General features: G+C 43.6%; 1 protein-coding gene across 1 annotated transcript in view; it reads right to left on the bottom strand.

Moving 5' to 3' along the window:
- Positions 1 to 20,418, bottom strand: part of LOC144592918 (hepatocyte nuclear factor 4-gamma-like) — a 140,865-nt gene that overhangs the window by 11,395 nt on the left and 109,052 nt on the right. The window contains exons 4-7 of the mRNA XM_078398185.1: positions 16,744 to 16,850; positions 14,280 to 14,435; positions 2,663 to 2,750; positions 2,363 to 2,515 (exon numbers count right to left, since the gene is read on the bottom strand). Of these exons, the coding sequence (XP_078254311.1) occupies positions 2,363 to 2,515; positions 2,663 to 2,750; positions 14,280 to 14,435; positions 16,744 to 16,850 (504 nt within the window). The remainder of the gene's footprint in view (positions 1 to 2,362; positions 2,516 to 2,662; positions 2,751 to 14,279; positions 14,436 to 16,743; positions 16,851 to 20,418) is intronic.

Below are 20,418 nucleotides of genomic sequence, written 5' to 3'. Positions count from 1 at the left end.
ATAATCATGCAAATGAAATCATATCTATCGAGCTGACAATCAGAGTGGCGAGGCTTTCAACGGAACGGTACATGTGTTGATCGTTCAGGAAGATTGTTCCCGATGTTGCGGAAGTCCAGAACAAGGGGTCACAGTTTAAGGATAAGAGGGAAGTCTTTTAGGACCGAGATGAGAATGTTTTTTTTCACACAGAGAGTGATGAATCTGTGGAATTCTCTGCCACAGAAGGTTGTTGAGGCCAGTTCATTGGCTATATTTAAGAGGGAGTTAGATGTGGCCCTTGTGGCTAAAGGGATCAGGGGGTATGGAGAGAAGGCAGGTACGGGATACTGAGTTGGATGATCAGCCATGATCATATTGAATGGCGGTGCAGGCTCAAAGGGCCGAATGGCCTACTCCTGCACCTATTTTCTACGTTTCTATGTTTCTCTGATCACCTGAATGTAGATCCTGCGTCCCTGGGCCTCAGCACGTACACAAGCTCACATTATTCTTTGTAAACCTAGATGTTCATGGATATTCACGGGGCATTTACATCCACGTTCAGCTCAGCGTAAATAGTTTTAAATGAAGCAATTTCTTAGCTTGGTTGTGTAGAACGGCTGACTGAATCGACAGTATTGTTTTGAATTAACTCTCAAAGAAATTAAAATGTCACCATTGTACCCTTGGATGTGCATGATATAAGAAGTATGTTGCAATTTGAAGATAGACACAAAAAGCTGGAATAACTCAGTGGGTCAGACAGCATCTCTGGAGAAAAGGAAGAGGTAACATTTTGGGACGAGACCTTTCTTCAGACTGAGAGCCAGGGGAAAGTGGAACAAGAGATATAAACAGTGATATAGAGAGATATTGAACAAATGAATATCTGCAGTTCCTTCCTACACATACATGGTTATTTGAAGTGTTATCACTGCTTAGCTCTCCAATGAGAGCACAAATATAATTTTCAACTTAGTTAACAAATGCAGTCATATAGAATTCCGTGCTACAACTTCTACATGCATTTGCATGGTACATTTAACTCGATGACAATATCTTAAATTATTACCAAGACCTTTACATTTTCTTGTTCATACATACTTCCACAACGAGGGCAAATTTGACTTTGACAACCAAAACCAGTGCTATTGATTCAGTCAATCATTGCACCCCTTTCATGATTATAATATACATCAACTGCAACAATAAATTAGCCCAAGACAGAAGATAATCTAAAGATATTGGCAGGGTGATTGTTTCCACACCCAGAATCTGTGAAATTTGAACTTGATTCTTATATGTTCTAACGTTTTGCCACACAGACTTTCTAACTACATCTGGATAATGACAAAATGGCGAGTTCTTTTAGACCTTTTTAGTTATAATTGTCCCGTTTTTTTTCCATTTATTGCCAAATTGATGAAAGTCAGGAGTTTGGTGCATGAAAGATTTTTGTTAATGTGGTCATATCTTGTGATAGTATAGTATTGCAAGTACAGCTCCTCCCCAATTTACAAACACCCAACTTATGTACAGCCTGTACATGTGAACCAATATTTGGAATACCTACAGGATGGGTTTGCAAGCATTTTGTGCCATGTGGGAACAATGTCCAAGGCAAATACCTGAATGGTTGTGCTAAACACCCTGGTTTAACTGCTCTTTTTCCCTACATTGGCCTATGTTTTTATTTAAATGTATTGCCAGGTAACTGCATTACCAACGTGCAAACTTTTCGGTTTGTGGATATTTTAGTTTAGAGGTACAGCGCGGAAACAGGCCCTTTCGGCCCACTGGGTCCGCGCCGACCAGCGTTCCCCGCACATTAACACCCACTAGGGACAATGTTTACATTTACCAAGCCAATTAACCTACATACCAGTACGTCTCTATGTTTCTATATTTCTATATTGTGGATGATCAGCCATGATCACAATGAATGGCGGTGCTGGCTCGAAGGGCCGAATGGCCTCCTCCTGCACCTATTTTCTATGTCTCAGGAACAGAACCCCATCGCAACTAGGGGAGGATCTGTAGTGTTATAAAAACTCTCAACTGGTGTAGAGCCTCATCGGTCACCAGAGCACGTTGAGAACATAGGTGAGCAGCAACCATGTGGGTTTTGTGTATAGGTTCCGAGTAGACAAGGAATGTCTAAGGAATGCTGGTTTTGCAAAATGATTTCTAGTCGCTGAAACGGCGTTTGATTATCAAAAGGCAGTGAAGCAATTCAAACCCCAACTTCAGCAACTTAAAACTAAAGCTCTAATTCGACAGATACGTTCCAAACGACTTGCTTCTCCTCATGATGTGCTCCTTGTCTTGTCACAGTGGCACAATGCCAAACTTTCCTTTCGACGTGAAGATGTGTACAGACCTGGATCGAAGAACACAATTGCTTTCAAGCAGGCGTATTCATTGTCATCTATCTGAATTTCTTGGAAAGGCTGCACCAACTCATCCAAAATCCTATTTGCCACACGACTAATTTCCATCTCCGGACTGTTGCGATGTATAGCATAATCGTTCCCTGTTCAAAATGGCACAATTGGTCAGAAGAGTTTTAAATTATTTTGAAGTAAGAATCGCTCACATTAATTATGCTGCACTATTTCTAAGAAACATCTCTATTTTTAAATGAAATGTGAAGTTAAAATGAATGTAAAGGAATTTTTACCGAGCAATAGGACGTCTTTATACGACATGGAACGTTTCGCCACTCCAAGCAGCAAATGCTCCCCAGCATGTGCTCGCAACAAAGCAACCTGGTTTCATAACACAGATGAGAAATTAAGATGTATATTATTATTAACTAATGAGGGTTGCCTTAGACTATCTATTGACATTGTAGATTAAAAGAGTTTGATTATTATTACTTAATAATATTGAAACATATAAGATTATTAAGGGATTGGACACATTAGCGGCAGGAAACATGTTCCCAATGTTGGGGGAGTCCAGAACCAGGGGCCACAGTTTAAGAATAAGGGGTAGGCCATTTAGAACGGAGATGAGGAAAAACTTTTTCTGTCAGAGAGTTGTAAATCTGTGGAATTCTCTGCCTCAGAAGGCAGTGGAGGTCAATTCTCTGGATGCTTTCAAGAGAGAGCTCGATAGAGCTCTGAAAGATAGCAGAGTCAGGGGGTATGGGGAGAAGGCAGGAACGGGGTACTGATTGTGAATGATCAGCCATGATCACATTGAATGGTGGTGCTGGCTCGAAGGGCCGAATGGCCTACTCCTGCACCTATTGTCTATTGTCTATTGTCTAATCCAGGACCTGAGCTTTAACCATGTATTCTGCCATCATTCTGCTTCACTCCGTCTGCCAACACCCTCTCTCAGACCAACAAAGCCAATATTGTTAAGGCTTTTCCAAATAGTGAACACACAAGGTAATCAGGCAACCTGACCCTTCCACCCTGCCCCACCATTCAATACGATCGTGATTCCAATGGAGCAACTTCCCACTCAGCTAAAAATATTTCAATTTTGTCCGCTTTGAATTATTTCAAGTTTGCTCACCTAAAGCCCCTGTCCCACTTAGGCGAATATTTAGGCGACTGCCGACGACTGTCATAGTCTTAGCAGGTCGCCAAAAAAACAGCGACTGGACCCCCCTCCCCCCATGACAATGTATACGACAAGCTACAACAACCTACCACCTAGTCGACTTCAAGCTATGGCAAGCTACGCAGGCGACAACCTACAACAACTGAGGTCAACCTACGTCTACCCACGACAAGCTACGACCCTGTTGGCGACAACTGAAGACAATTCACATCATTTTCGCCTCCGGTTTTGACGCTGGTACCTGTCGCCAGTTGACGTAGGGTGACGTTGGTAGTCGCCAATGGAATTCACCGAAGTCAGCACTGGCGACAACCTACGTCACCTGGCGACAACCCACGACAGCGCCTACGTCAGGAGACGTCAAGCTACGATCGTTGGCGTCAAACCAACAGTCGCCGAAAATGTTTAGACATTTCAAAATCCAGCGGCGACCAGAAAAACGCTACGACTCTTTGGAGACGACTCACGACCACATAGGCGACACCCTGGCGACCGTGTGGCGACAGCCTAGTCACCTGTAGTCGCCTAAAAAAATCGCCTAAGTGGGACAGCGGCTTAAGTTGTCACGGCCCAGAAACAGAGCATGATAAGTGCAGGTGGGATGAAGTAAAGTGAGGTGGAAACACAGCACACAGAGCATTCATTAATTCATATTCTCATGCAATGCAGAATTATGTTGTAAAGGCATACCTCACATCGTGTTCCACTTCAATTCCCTTTCTGCAAAATCACATCCTTCCCACTCCTCCCCTGCACCCCCAAATTGTTATATTCCACCCAGCACCTTCAGATAGATGAAGCAATCTATGCCTCTGAGCAGCTAGACCTGGACAACATTGAGATCTGGGCTGATAAATGACTGGTAAAAATGACTGATAAATGGTGATGGCTAAGAATGACAAGAATACAGCTGAAGGGAGAGTCCATGAGGGAGAAAATGACTGGCCTCTCTACACCAATTCCACCAGATGAGAAACTTACTTCCATGGTAATTGCCTGCACATGAGAATGTAAACAATGTATGCGTTTGGGATGGGTAACTGTAATGAAGTTTGTACACAGTGTACTCTGTAGACACTATGTGGTGATGCTGAATGTAATGAATATTTTGGCTGATTGAAGAGGAGCCAATCAAGCAGGCTGCTTTGGCGTGCATGTTGAGCATGTTGAGGGTTATTGGTGCAAGGCAAGTGGAGAATGTGCCATCATGTTTCTGAAGACAGACAAAATGCTGGAGTAACTCAGAATGATAGGCAGCATCTCTGGAGAGAAGGAATGGGTGACATCTCAGGTCGAGACCGAGACTGAGAATCAGGGGAGAGGGAGCCTAGAAGTATAGAAGGGTAAGGTTTGAAAACGACAGATCAAAGCAGATGATAGAAACATAGAAACATAGAAAATAGGTGCAGGAGTAGGCCATTCGGCCCTTCGAGCCTGCACCGCCATTCAATATGATCATGGCTGATCATCCAACTCAGTATCCTGTACCTGCCTTCTCTCCATACCCCCTGATCCCTTTAGCCACAAGGGTCACATCTAACTCCCTCTTAAATATAGCCAATGAACTGGCCTCAACTACCCTCTGTGGCAGAGAATTCCACAGATTCACCACTCTCTGTGTGAAAAAAAACGTTCTCATCTCGGTCCTAAAAGACTTCCCCCTTATCCTTAAACTGTGACCCCTTGTTCTGGACTTCCCCAACATCGGGAACAATCTTCCTGCATCTAGCCTGTCCAACCCCTTAAGAATTTTGTAAGTTTCTATAAGATCCCCCCTCAATCTTCTAAATTCCAGCGAGTACAAGCCGAGTCTATCCAGTCTTTCTTCATATTCATACGATGATAAGGAAAAAGTAGAATGGTTCATTGTTTGCCGAGGGAAAGGTGCATGTTTCTGACGTGCCTTGAATTTTGGAGAGAAGGCTTTGTGGTGTCAGGAGATGAGCTGTTTTCTGCAAGACACCCAGCCTCTGAACTATTTTTGTACCCACAGTATTTTTTGGCAATTGGGTCTCAGGTGAATGGTGACACCCCTCAGGGTGCAGAACATTGGGCTTCCTTAATGGCTCTGCTGTTGAATGTCAATGAAAGATAATCAGACTCTCTTTCTTTCTGGGGACAGTCACTGCCCAGCAACTTTGTGATGTGCATTTTACCAGTCATTTATCAGCCCGGATCTGAATATTGTCCGGATATAGCTGCTCAGAGGCATTCACTGCTTCACTTACCGAATTGTTGCAAATGAAAAACGATTGTAGTGCAAACATCAGTAAACAAATTCATTCAGACAACTGACCAACAACTAGAGAGGAGTCGCGAACTACCATCTACCTCAATGGAGACCCTCAGACTATCTTTAATGGGACTTTATCTTGAACTATACATATTCCCTTTATCCTGTATCTGTACATTATGGGTGGCTCAATTGTGATTAAGTATAGTAATTCCTCTGACTGGATAGCACGCAAAGAAAAGCCTTTCACTGTACCTCGGTACATGTGACAATAAACTAAAATAAATAATTCCTGACTTTACGAAGGAAGGAAGCAGTTGGACATGTTTGGATCTGGAGCAGTACACTGAGGAACACCTGCAATGATGTCCCTGTGCTGGGAAAATGGCCTCTAACAATCACAACCATCTTCCTTATAAGAGAAAAGACCGCAGTCATCGGGGTGTTTATCTTTTATATCCTTTCACTTTGACCGACTCCTGAGTGCTGCACTCAGTCAAGTGCTGCCTTGGTGCCAAGGGCAGTGCCCCTCGCGTCACCTCTAGAATGTTTAGATAAGGACTGTGACGAAGTTTCAAGTGCAATAATCCAGGAGAAATCCAAATGAGCACTGGTAAGTAGGCTTATGATGGAAGAAAGGAAGAGCACACAGAATATAAAACAGCACAGCTCTGAAGAAGGGTCTCGACCCGAAACGTCGCCCATTCCTTCTCTCCAGAGATGCTGTCTGACCCGTTGAGTTACTCCAGCTTTTTGTGTCTATCTTCAGCATTGGAACAATGTCTGTGCCAAATATAATGCTAATCTCATCTGCCTGCACATGACCCATCTATATACTAAAACTCTCGTTTGTTTGTTTATTTGTGATTGAACTACAACCAAAACGGTACACGATAGCTTGACAATTGTAGGCCCACCTTACTCACCGTCATCGTTTTAATGGTAAAGCAAGTAGTTTTATTGAAATCGGTGTTATAATTTTAGTTATTCACATTTTAAAGTTTAAATCTATCTCCTAGGGAGGGAGGAGGGAGGGGGAGGGAGGGAGGGAGGGGGAGGGAGGTGGGAGGGAGGGAGGGGGGAGGAAGGTGTATAAGGGGGGTTGAGGGGGATGGAGAGGGGGAAGGGAAAGTGGGGAGGGGAGGGGGAGGGGAGGGAGGGGGGAGGGGGGAGGGGGGGAGGAGAGGGTGCTGCACCAATGCAGGAGAGGTTTGGGCCCAACGGGTCCACTTGGTCTAGTATCCTTTAATTGTCTGCATATCCATGTGCCTATCTAAACATTTATTGAGTGCCACTATATCGTACCTGCCTCCACTCCCACCCCTGAAAGCATGTTGCTGGTATCTACAAAGCTCCGTCTACAAAACTCACCCTGTACATCTCCTTTAAAAATAGCCCCTCTCACCTTAAAGCTATACCCTCATGTCCTTGGCATTGCCACCATGGGGACAAGGTTCTGACTGTCTACCTTATCTATGCCTTTCACAACGTCATATACATCTATCAGGTCTCCCCTCAACCTCCAGAGAAAATAATCCAAGTCTGTCCAACCGCTCATACAGTAGTTTGGAATCTTACTTGGGTCTTTTATACGGCCATAATAAACAGCCAATGGCAATGGGATCCTTAAAAAGACATGACTGCTTGTTTCTAATGCGCGACAACCATCATTTAAAATGCACTTATCATCAAAGTAATGTTTCTGCATAAACAGAGTTAAGTTTAAGGCACCAAGTCCCTTTAATCACCTTTGTCCACTTCAATCATAGGAGGACACACTCTGATGCAATTCAGTGGCATCAGTTCACAAGTGCCGAGCTGTAGGTGCAAAGGGAAGGTACCCCCTCTGGGCACTTCCACTGGGACATGGCTGCATGTGACCTTATTTTGCAAGCAGCTCTTTTCAGCGCTTGGAAGCAGGAACATTGAATGATCTTTGCCCTGTTCATGTAAGAAAATGAAGAAGGGTCTCAACCCGAATCGTCACCCATTCCTTCTCTCCTGAGATGCTGCCTGACCTGCTGAGTTACTCCAGCATTTTGTGAATATTTGCCCTGTTCATTGTCACGCTCCAACTGTGTGCGCACCCTAGCAATATTAAGACGCCTTTTGGCTTCCTAAACATTAGTTTTACATCATAGGGCACATCAGCACATAGAATCTACCAAAGGTCCACCAAAAATGTTTCTACACATAGCTTATGCTTATTGCATAATAAAACATATGGGCGTATAGTATCTGACTATATTTCTTAGAACAATTTAATCCGCTTCAACAAGTATATTTATATGGTGCCTTTAATACAATGGAACATTGTATTAGCCATTCATTCACAAAATGCTGGAGTAACTCAGCAGGTCAGGCAGCATCTCAGGAGAGAAGGAATGGGTGACGTTTCGGGTCGAGACCCTTCTTCAGACATGATCACGGTGAATGGCGGTGCTGGCTCGAAGGACCGAATGGCCTACTCCTGCACCTATTGTCTATTGTCTATTGTCTATTCTGCAGGCTTCATAAATAGACTTTAGATTTTTAGGCTTTATACACTGCAGAAACACGCCTTTGGCCCACTGAGTCCTTGGTGACCACCAATCATGCTGTACACTAACACTATCCTGCACACTAGGGACAATTTTACAATGTTACCCAAGCCAATTAACCTAAAAACCTGTACATCCTTGGATGTGGGAGAAAACCAGAGCACCCAGAGAAAACCCACATGGTCATAGGGAGAATGTACAACCGCCTCACAGACAGTACCCATAGTCAGGGTCAAACCTGGGTCTCTAGCGCTCTAAGGTAGCAACTCTGTTGGGACAGAGTTGGGACAACTCTACCGCTACACCACCCCTAACCCCTAACGTGAGAGCCAGCAATAGGGAAAATGGGACACAAAAGGAAAGGTCTTCAGAAAGATCTTGGAGTATGAAAAATTTTGGAAGAGAAAAAGAATGAGAAATTAGGAATTCCAAACATTAAATCTGAAACTATTGAAAACTGACCTCAGCGATGAGGCAATGAGGGGAATGACAAGAAAATAATTCAAATAATCTAAGCAGTGAGTAGGGCAGAGCATGCCACAGAAGGGCTTATATATAAAGGCAAGAGTTTGAAACTCAATGTATCGATTACTTGACAAGCCTACTTTGACCCTAGCTCCCTGATAGAAACCCATAAATTAACAATTTAATGAACCCTGTCTCACAATTTGGTGAGATATCAACTGACATCTAACAGATTGCTGTTCTTGGACCATAATCAGCACAGTACCAACAGTTAACGATTTTAGACCAAAAAAGATCCTAAACATTGCAACTGAATAACTAGTGAAGATTAATTGAAAACAGGCTCTGGAATAAAACAATGGGAATTACAGTATATTGCATGGTAAAACATTTTAGCAGTGATATGTTCCTATTAGCCACTGAAATTCATGAAAAATTCACTGAAACTTGTTTCTATCAAAAATTATCTTTCCACGTGCAGAACGCTATTCCAAAGGTTAATCTCACAGCAATACAACATGACAATCCAGCAGGTTCACCGAAACTAAACCTTGAGTTCATGCTCTTGTGGGTCTCGACAAAAGTTGCTGAAGTGGCCATTTCGAGTTCATTTAACAAAGCAGGATCAACCTTTCAATTAGTTTTCTTCAATTTTTTTAAACGGAGAGATTAAAACTGAAATCTGTGTGGAATGCAACTCGCAATTGAAATCAGTTGAAAAACCAATATAATTGCCGGAAGCTCAATGCACCCTCAGATCAGGTCAGGCAGCATCTCGGGAGAGAAGGAATGGGAGGGGGAGTTGAAGTGCTCGGCTACCAAACTGATCTCCCGGTGGCCGAGCACTTCAACTCCCCCTCCCATTCCCAGTCTGACCTTTCTGTCATGGGCCTCCTCCAGTGCCATAGTGAGGCCCACCGGAAATTGGAGGAACAGCACCTCATATTTCGCCTGGGCAGTTTGCAGCCCAGTGGTATGAACATCGACTTCTCCAACTTTAGATAGTTCCTCTGTCCCTCCCTCCCCCTCCTCCTTCCCAGATCTCCCTCTATCTTCCTGTCTCCACCTATATCCTTCCTTTGTCCCGCCCCCCTGACATCAGTCTGAAGAAGGGTCTCGACCCGAAACGTCACCCATTCCTTCTCCCCCGAGATGCTGCCTGACCTGCTGAGTTACTCCAGCATTTTGTGAATAAATCGATTTGTACCAGCATCTGCAGTTATTTTCTCATTTTCTCAGGAGCCAGCGCTGCCGTCGCAGCTGCGGCTTGCCTGCAGTCCGTCTGTCTTTTGTGTTTTTTGTTGTTTTTGTCTCAATTGTAGTGTTAATATGATGTAGTGTTGTATGTTATGTTTTGGGGGGGGGGGGGGGGTGGGAGGGAACGGGAACTGTAACTGTAACATTCTCTCTCCAGAACGGAGACGCGACCTTTGTTCTGTATCGTGTCTCCGTTCCCGTTGCGGCCTACCACCGGCCATGCACCTGGGACCACCTGGGTCTCTGGTTCGCAGAGCCCGCAGTCCGGACTCACCACCTGCGGCGCTGGCTGCCTGCGAATGCTGCGGGAACGGCTGCGACTCGTCTCCGGAGGCTCCGGCGTGGGCCGCGTGGACGTCGGAAGCCCGCAGGCCCCTGGATGGGGGCCGACATCGGGAGCTCCGGCAGCGGCAGAGGCAACGTGTCCGCCCGCCCCGAATCGCGGGGCTTGGGTCGTCCCGCCACGGACCTTTCACCATCCAGCGCGGCCTGAAATAGGCCGCGGGATTTTTTTTCACCGCCCAGCGGGGGCTTCAATATCGGGAGCCCCGACCGCCCCGACGTGGCAACTCCAACAGCCTGACCGCGGGACAAGACAGCAGGGAAGAGAAAAAGACATTCTGGCCTTCCATCACAGTGAGGAGAGACTGGAGGAGACTCACTGTGATGGATGTTTCTTTTTGTTTGGTGTTAGTTGTGATTGTATGTGTTATTGCATTTTTATTGATTAATCTTATTGGTCTTATTGTTCAACTGCGGGTAATGTTTCATTTTACTACACATTTATGTGTATGTAACAAATAAACGACTATTGACTATTGACTATCAGTTCAGTATCCGGGACTATAAGTTTATTTGAGCTTTTAAATCAGTCAAAATATACTCAATTTGTTAATTACACAGGTCCTTCGGAGTTTAGTGCAGATACAACAGCAATTCTACATTTTCTTCATTCAAGGATGTGATTTGATGAGCCAGTATTTATTGCTGATTGCTAAATGCACTTGGTTTGCCCTTTCATCACAGAGGACAATTAAGGGCCTATCCCACTTAGGCCATATTTTAGGCGACTGCCGGCGACTGTCAAAGTCGTAGCAGATCGCCAACATTTTCTTTTACCCTACGACAATGACCACGACAATGCCGAGTCAGGTCGATACAAGTTACTTTTTTCGTGAAACTAGCACCTGGCTAAGAGATTACACCGTCTTCGGAAACATCGCGAAATTCCCACGCTTACCTGACCGTCAAACTGTCGCCTCCAATCTACCTGTCAAATGTCCTGACGGTAAATAAATTGGTTAAACAAAACTATCTTCTGGTATCTTCAAATGCCTTTTCTTAATTTATTATTACATGCTTCTAAATGCATCTGCGACAACCTAGCAAACCTGGGGACAGCATGCGACAGCGCCCGCAATAAGCTACGATACCTGGCGACAAGCCAGCTGTCGCCGAGAAATATCTATCTAGAATTTTTTTCCGCGACGCGCCGATATCCGCTACGATTCATTGAAGACTCCTCACGATCATGCCCGCGACACCCCGGCAAACGTTCGGTGACAGCCTAGTCGCCGACAGTCGCCTTAAAATCGCCTGAGTGGGACAGGCCGTTCAGAGGTCAAATATCTGGGTCTGGGTTCACTGATAAACTAGACTGGGTGGGAAGTGCGGATCTGTTTCCATGAAGTTCACCAGTGAAATAAATGGGTTTTATAACAATCCATGAAAGTCATTGTCATAGAGTTACAATGCATGGAGACAACTCCATTGGCCCAAAATATCCGTACAATACGATACGATAGAACTTTATTTGTCTCACGAGGGAAATTGATCTGCCAACAGGCATAAAACACAAAATACATGAAAAGCAGGATCTCCTGTGGCGTTCTGTCCTGCATCTTGGTGGAACCAGTCTGCTGCTGAAGGTACTCCCCAGGTTGACCAGTGTGTCGTGGAGGGGGTGAGTTGTATTGTCCAGAACACTCCGCAGTTTGAGGAGCATCCTCCCCTCCAAGACCACCTCCCATGGATCCAACTCCGCCCCAGGGTGGAGCCAGCCTTCCATGCTGACTAAGGTGCCTTCCAGAGCTAGTCCTATTTGCTTACAGTTGATATAAACATAGAAACATAGAAAGTAGGTGCAGGAGTAGGCTATTCGGCCCTTCGAGCCTGCACCGCCATTTAATATGATCATGGCTGATCATCCAACTCAGTAAACATTTCCTATCCATGCACCTGGTCAAATGCCTTTTAAACATGATAATAGTACCCACCACTTCCACTTCCTTTCGCACCTCGATCCATATACCCTCAATCCTCTGTGTGAAAAACTTGCCCCTCTCCATTTAAACCCATGCCCTCTAGTTTCCGAGGAAGGGTCTCGAACCGAAACGTCACCCATGCCTTCTCTCCAGAGATGCTGCCTGTCCCATTGAGTTACTCCAGCATTTTGTGTCTACCCTCTAGTTTTAGACTGCCCTACCGGGGGTAAAAGACCACGACTCCTCTGCTCCAGTGAACACAGACCCAATATATCCAGTCATTCCTTATAACACAAACCTTCCAGTCCCAACAACATCCTTGTGATTCTTTTCAGCATGCCTTCTGCCTTAATCACATCCTTCCAATAGCAGAACTATACACAATATCAGAACTGCACACAATATTCTAGGTACGATATCAACAATATCTTGTACAGTTGGAACATAAAGTCCCAACTCTTGTACTTAATGCTGCATGACCCACTGAGTTACTCCAGCACTTTGTGTCTTCCCTTGTACTCAATGCTCTATCTGATGAAAGCAAGTGTTCCATATGCCTTATTCACCATCTTCTCTATCTATGTCATCACTTTCAGTGAATTTACAGGATCTTGTTGGGGGGGGGGGGGGTCTGCATTTGCTAGCTTCCACAACATTCTCCACAGTAAATGCAGGTGAGAAATATGCATTTAAGATCTTACCCATCTCCAGTGGTTCCAAATATAGATGACGACACTGATCCTAAAGGGACCTATTCACTCCATAGTTAACCTTGCGCTCTAAATAAATGTATGGACTCTCTTGGGATTCTCCTTATCTGCTTTTGATGTCTCATGTCCACTTTGAAGTATAGTTCATTAAAAACTACTGATAGCAGCATTTTATTCTAGATTTATTTAACCACTTGAATATGGTCATAGTCATAGAGTGATACAGTGTGTAAACAGGCCTTCCGGCCCAACTTGCCCACACCGGCCAACATGTCCAGCTACAATAGTCCCTCTTGCCCGCAATTGGTCCATATCCCTCCAAACCAGTCCGATCCATTTAAATGCTCCAACTGTCAAAATCCCAAGTCCACAGATCAATAATCAATGTTGCCAGATTATTTAGACAATAGACAATAGGTGCAGGAGTAGGCCATTCAGCCCTTCGAGCCAGCACCGCCATTCAATGCGATCATGGCTGATCACTCTCAATCAGTACCCCGTTCCTGCCTTCTCCCCATACCCCCTCACTCCGCTATCCTTAAGAGCTCTATCCAGCTCTCTCTTGAAAGCATCCAACGAACTGGCCTCCACTTGCCTTCTGAGGCAGAGAATTCCACACCTTCACCACTCTCTGACTGAAAAAGTTCTTCCTCATCTCCGTTCTAAATGGCCTACCCCTTATTCTTAAACTGTGGCCCCTTGTTCTGGACTCCCCCAACATTGGGAACATGTTTCCTGCCTCTAATGTGTCCAATCCCCTAATTATCTTATATGTTTCAATAAGATCCCCTCTCATCCTTCTAAATTCCAGTGTATACAAGCCCAATCGCTCCAGCCTTTCAACATACGACTGTCCCGCCGTTCCGGGAATTAACCTAGTGAACCTACGCTGCACGCCCTCTATAGCAAGAATATCCTTCCTCAAATTTGGAGACCAAAACTGCACACAGTACTCCAGGTGCGGTCTCACCAGGGCCCGGTACAACTGTAGAAGGACCTCTTTGCTCCTATACTCAATTCCTCTTGTTACGAAGGCCAACATTCCATTGGCTTTCTTCACTGCCTGCTGTACCTGCCTGCTGTACCTGCATACTGCACACAGTACTCCATTTAGATTTAGATGGCCTAGATTTAGATGCCAGGTTATTTAGATGTGGGAGTGCACATATAAACATAAAGCACCTGATACAGCAATAAGCTGCAATAGAAGAATGGTGAAGCTAAGTGACCATTTTGGAGCTGTTCACACTACCTGATCATCCAAAGGCAGTTCGCAGAAAGCTGGAATGTACTTTGCCCATTCCACCAAAACCAACAACTGTTCCTTCATGGACTCACAGACATCACTAATAGTCGCGACCTTCTTCGTGGTGATGTCTGTGTTTGCTGCGGAAACCGAAAGGGCGATCTGCGGAAAAAAAAAGAAGAAAAAAGGCACAAAATTAAATTACAGCTCAGGAAATGTTAATTGTTTTCACAAGCAGTTGCTGTTCCCAGAACACAATCCAAAGAAGCATTCATGCAGATAATTAAAAAGCCAAATGAGATTATTTTTGCTCCACTAGTGATTAATGTGAATGGAAATGCACAGCCTGTTGTTTCACTAACATCAATGAGAGTTTACAAGAGACTGTAAACAGGCTTTTGACTTTCAAAAAGATTCATGTTTTGGTAGTATGATACTATTCTAAAGTAAAACCTGGGAGCCAGAAAAAAAATTAATCATCCAATAAAAAGTGTTTAGTTTGTAATGAATGCCATGAAACCATATCATGCGCAGTCCTTCAAGGTCAATTAATATTGGGACTTAAATATTTAACACTGAACACCAGCTCCCCAGTGACAGAATTCATTGTTTGGCTTGTTATATATCTGTATGGGCATGTGTAGAACAACTATCATGCAAAATATTACTTGAATGCACTCATTTTTCATTTTCCTGATAGATACAAAACATCCAATTTAATTCAGATTTGTGGGAAAATTACTTGCTTAACATCAAAAGTTAAAGAAAATGGAGCATGATTTTGGGGCAGCTAATATATCACAACTAAGCATTGTTTGCCAGTTTAACAATGATCCAATTACACTGGAAGTTATAAGTTATTCATTATCAATAAAACACCTTGGAATATTTTTGAGGTTCTAAAAGATAGCAAGTCTATTTTTCTCTTTCAACTCTGTTATCCACGGTATTTCTTCATATTATTGGTGGTCTTACACTGACCAGTTTAAGGTCGTAAATCATCAAGATTTATTTCCATTGGCGTCCTGCCCTTAAATTACAGTACAGCACATGGGTCAAATTGTAACCTGATATAAGCTAGATGTGTGCACAGTAAGAAAGGTACATATAACTGCACCTTTTTTCCCTTCACAGTGTTCCTTCCAGCACATTGACTCTGTTGACCTGCCATCGATTAGTATTCCACAGGGAGTACCAGAAAGAAATTAGGTATTTTTTTATTTCTGTAGTAGTTGTGTGCTGGTCGGAGATGGAGGGGCGCATACTGGGTGAGGCCATCAAGGCACACTCCCCAGCTTTTATCTACCTTTGCCAGACCTGTGGAAGGCACAGTGCCCAGCTGCCAGACTTCAACATACACAAAATTACTGAGTTGTGTTTGTGTCCATATAAATTATTCTTGCCTCTGTAGAACATGACCATTTCCAACTATCGAATACATCATGACAGCAACAGGGAGGCCTGAAGTACCTGGCTGTATAAATGCCCCAATGGTTTATTTTTAACACTTTAAAATGTTCTCTTACTTACTTATCATGGTGCAGAAGGAGACTATTCAGCCCAACAGGTCCTCCCTGGATCCCACAGAGAAATACCTTCAAATTCATTGCACTCTCAATAGACAATAGACAATAGACAATAGACAATAGACAATAGGTGCAGGATTTTTCAGGGTTTCTTGATTAACAAAAAGCTCTATTTGGTCATGTTTCCTGGGTCTCGACCAAATATTTTGCCACAGGTATGGTGTTGACAGCGAAAGCCATCAGGGCAATTCCTGGCACATGGACTGAGAACTGAGTCCAGATAGGAGCAGAATTAAGCCATTCAGCCCATCTAATCTACGCCATTCAGTCATGGCTGATCTATCTCTCCCTCCTGACCCTATTCTCATGCCTTCCCCCCATAACCTCTGACACCCATACTAATCAAGAATCTATCTATCTCTGCCGTAAATATATCCACTGACCTAACCTCCACAGCCTTCTGTGGCAAAAAAATCCGCAGATTCATCACCCTCTGACTAAAGAAATTACCCCTCATCTCCTTCCTAAAAGAACATCCTTTAATTCTGAGGCTATGACCTCTAGTCCTAGGCTCTCCCACTGATGGAAACATCTAGTCTCTCCACTCTATCCAAGCCTTTCATTATTCTGTACCTGTCAATGAGGTCCCCCCTCATTCTTCTAAACTCCAGCGAGTACAGGCCCAGCGTCGTCAAACGCTCATCGTATGTGAACCCACTCATTCCTGGGATCATTCTTGTAAACCTCCTCTGGACCCTCTCCAGGGCCAGCACATCCTTCCTCAGATATGGTGCCCAAAACTGCTCACAATACTGCAAATGCAGCCTGACCAGCGCCCTATAGAGCCTTGTGGACATCTCGAAGGGTGAAGCCTGGCAGCAGGGAAGATCAACGCAAGCGAGAGGAAGAAGAAGCCCAGATCCTTGGTTCTGTGTCTAATCTACCTGGTGAGAAAGGGCTTCAGCCTGAGCCAACACATTGATGGAGGGGGAGTTGCCACTCTCGTAGCTGTTCCTTCTGTTGCTGATCCGATCACGTTCGTTTTGTACAGCTGAGGAAGAAACAGTTTTGTTAAGGAGCGAAGAATCCCTCAGAAATCATGGATGTGTCTCAGATTTATTTGCATATCAAAAAGCGGCTCCATTGGTGATTCTGATTAACTTATCATCTTCTAAGTGGTTCAACCGTCATTGATAAGGGGAACTCTCTCCCCACAGTTAGTGTACGAAAATAACTGCAGATGCTGGTACAAATCGAAGGAATTTATTCACAAAATGCTGGAATAACTCAGCAGGTCAGTCTGAAGAAGGGTCTCGACCCGAAACGTCACCCATTCCTTCTCTCCCGAGATGCTGCCTGACCTGCTGAGTTGCTCCAGCATTTTGTGAATAAATCTATCCCCACAGGGATCAGCCAACATGTCGTTTGAGTTTGCTGTTGTTTAAGACTCCCAATACCACCCCTCTTCCCTTGTTGCAATGCACATTTTTCTACATACACCTATTGTTTAAGCTGTTGAACAGTCCTTCATTAGAAATTAAAACGTGTTTATGAATTATTTTGATGAAAAGCTGCACCTGTATTTTGTTGCTTCTGAGGGAATAGCTACAAAAACAGCATTGTTACGTTTTTTTTCCACACAACCATATTACTATAATATTATCAGCAGCAGTAACACAAGAGATGAATTATCCCTTTCAGAACTGGACATTCTTAACTTGTGGGCACAGTACAAGATGAATTTTAGATACCACAAGTCTCGTTTATTAAATGATCATATGCCCGGTTATTAGAATAGGTCTTGTTTAAAACAGGATAAATGAGAGTTATTTTCCCACATCTCTCTCTGCCTTCAGCTCTCTTATACAGTAGTCTCTGTAGTAACCATGGCTGACTTCCTATAGAACGTAGAACAATACAGCACAGGGGGAGGCCTTAATCCCTGACCAAACATGATGCCAAGTTAGAAACAAGGAACTGCAGAGATGCTGGTTTATAAAAAATAAAGACACAAAGTGCTGGAGTAACTCAGCGGATCTGGCAGCATCCCTGCAGAACATGGATAAGTGATGTTTCGGGTCGGGACCCTTTTCAAGATAAACTAGGTTAAACTAATTTCCTCTGAAGCATTTATATTATATTAAGAATTATATTATTGGTCAGGATGAAGCATTTATATTATATTAAGCATTATATTTTTGGTTAGGATAAAGCATTCAGATTAATTCAGCCATGTGCAGTGGGCTAATAAATGTTTTTAATTTCTGCAAAAAGTGTCAACCTTTGTAAAACTCCATAGTTCACAGGCCCAAGGTATCATTCACACTAAATAAGGTCTGAAGAAGGGTCCTGACTCGAAACGTCACTGAATCTGGATGTCTGTCCAGGTACCTCCATGCATTAGTGGCAGAGATGCATGAGGAGCAGAGTCTTTTACCTGAGTAGAGGAATCAAGAACCAGAGGTCATAGAAGGGAAAGATTTAAGAGGAACCCGAGAAGCATGTTTTTTTCACACAGAGGGTGGTGGGTAGATGGAACAAGCTGCCAGAGATGGTAGTTGTGGCATTTAAAAGGCATTTGGATGGATGCATGAGTAGGAAAGATTTTGATGGATATGGGCCAAACATGGGCAGGCGGGACTAGCATAGATGGGGCATCTTGGTAGCATGAACAAGGGTCTGTTTCTGTGCTGTATGACTAAATGACAGAGAAACTGGGGATTTTACAAGAACTCCCCAATTTTCTACAATGGAAACATTTTTATTTTGTGCTTAGGTGGTGTCCTAGACAATAGGAAATCTAGATCAAAGTGCTTTAATAAAATTTTACAGTAAAAACAATGTTTTAAAAACTGCTTAGTAACATGAAGCAAATTGCCAATCATGATATTTAGTTATTTATAAAGAAAACAGCACAAAACATGTGTTAGTTGATAATGGACAAATCTTCCACAAAATTAGCTGGTACTTGCCAAGCTATTGATAGAGACACAATTACGTCAGCTTTTCACTGTTTTATCTACTTTCAATTTGTCTAAAAGGACAGATAAGCTTTTGTTTTAATGAATTTTATTTATTTTAAACTTTAAACTTGATCTACATAATTTGTTGAACTACAAACTATTTTCCAGATACCCATCAATTTATTAGTTGATAAATTGATACATAGTTTTAAAAATTAAATCAATAGATTAATAAGTAAGCTTTGTGTGTGTTGTTTTATCAGTTCAGCTGTCCATTTAAAACGTTCGTATTTAACCAGTGCATTACAACACAGCTTCCATTAACATTGGGCCTTGAAGGACAATTTTATTACTCAGCATGTAAAGCTTACACCAATTTTTATTTTAAATCAAGGGAGATAATTTGTTTTAATTGAATTGCCTGAAATGCAAGCGCAGAGCAACAGAAGAAGAGGATATTTAAAGTGCAGCAATGCCAGTGGGTTATCAATGGCCAAGAACTTTGATTGCTTCATATTCACTGCCAACAGGTTAAAAGGCAATTGTCTACAATGAAACATGGGATCGACCATTTGCAGTCCAGCCAACTGGACACTGCCCATCGTGTGCCGAGCTCGTGACATCATTTGCCATGCGACAGTTGCACCAGAAATTGCCTCACTTTATTCTTCATTATAGTTCATCCCCAGGAAATTGCATAGTGCCTTGCTAAGGCCCCACTAAAGTAAATCCCAATCTCATCTGCAAGGCCATCCACATCCACATATCAACCACTGGTCTACTCCACCAATCTCCCCACCCTTTTCACCCCAAGTGCTGACATAGAACATAACATACAGCACAGGAACAGGCCATCTGGCCCATAATGTCCATGCCAAGCATAATGCCAAGTTAAACTAATCTTTTTAGTATTTGATCCAGATCCCTCCACTTCCTTCATATTCAAGTGTCTGAGGTTCCGATGTCCTGAATACTATGTTTCCCCAATGGCCCCAGTGACCTGATTCTCAGGGACCCCAAACTCTCCAACATCTGAATCTCAACCTCATTTCTTCAATGGCCTACGACACATTCATCGCCCCTCAAGTTCCAAGCACTTACTCTTCAATGAGCCCTCCATCCATCTCCCGACCTTCTAATACCAGTGTCACGCCATCACCTCCCATCAGACCAATCCCCAGATCAGCCACTCCACACATTCTGGCGCCAATGGTTCACTAGCTTCATGCTATTTTCTCAGTCCACCCCAAGTTTCGGATTCTCCTATCTGTGGAGGAACAGGAGACTGCAGGTGCTGGGATATGGAGGAACTCAGCAGGTCAGGCAGCATTGTGGAGGCAAAGGGGTGGTCAATGTTTCAGGACAAGCCCCGGCATCAGGACCAAGAGTAGCGAGAAGGGCAGACGAGACAGAGTCTGAGATGGGGAACCAGATAAGTAGTGGGACGGTGTGAGCATATGATGGGCAGATGAAGCCAGGAGGGGAGATTGAAGAAGGACAGTTGAGTTCGAGACCCTGTTACCTACAGTTTTAGGTTGAGGTTTATTATTGTCACGTGTACCGAGGTGCAGTGAAATGCTTTGCTCAGCATGCTATCCAAACAGATCAGATGAATATAGTGATGCCAAACTCAAGTATGATAGGGAGAGCGAAGCA

The sequence above is a fragment of the Rhinoraja longicauda genome, chromosome 4 (genome assembly GCF_053455715.1).
Source record: "Rhinoraja longicauda isolate Sanriku21f chromosome 4, sRhiLon1.1, whole genome shotgun sequence".
NCBI lineage: Eukaryota > Metazoa > Chordata > Chondrichthyes > Rajiformes > Arhynchobatidae > Rhinoraja > Rhinoraja longicauda.
Note: the sequence above shows the minus strand (reverse complement) of the source record. Positions and strands in the feature narration are given on the sequence as shown.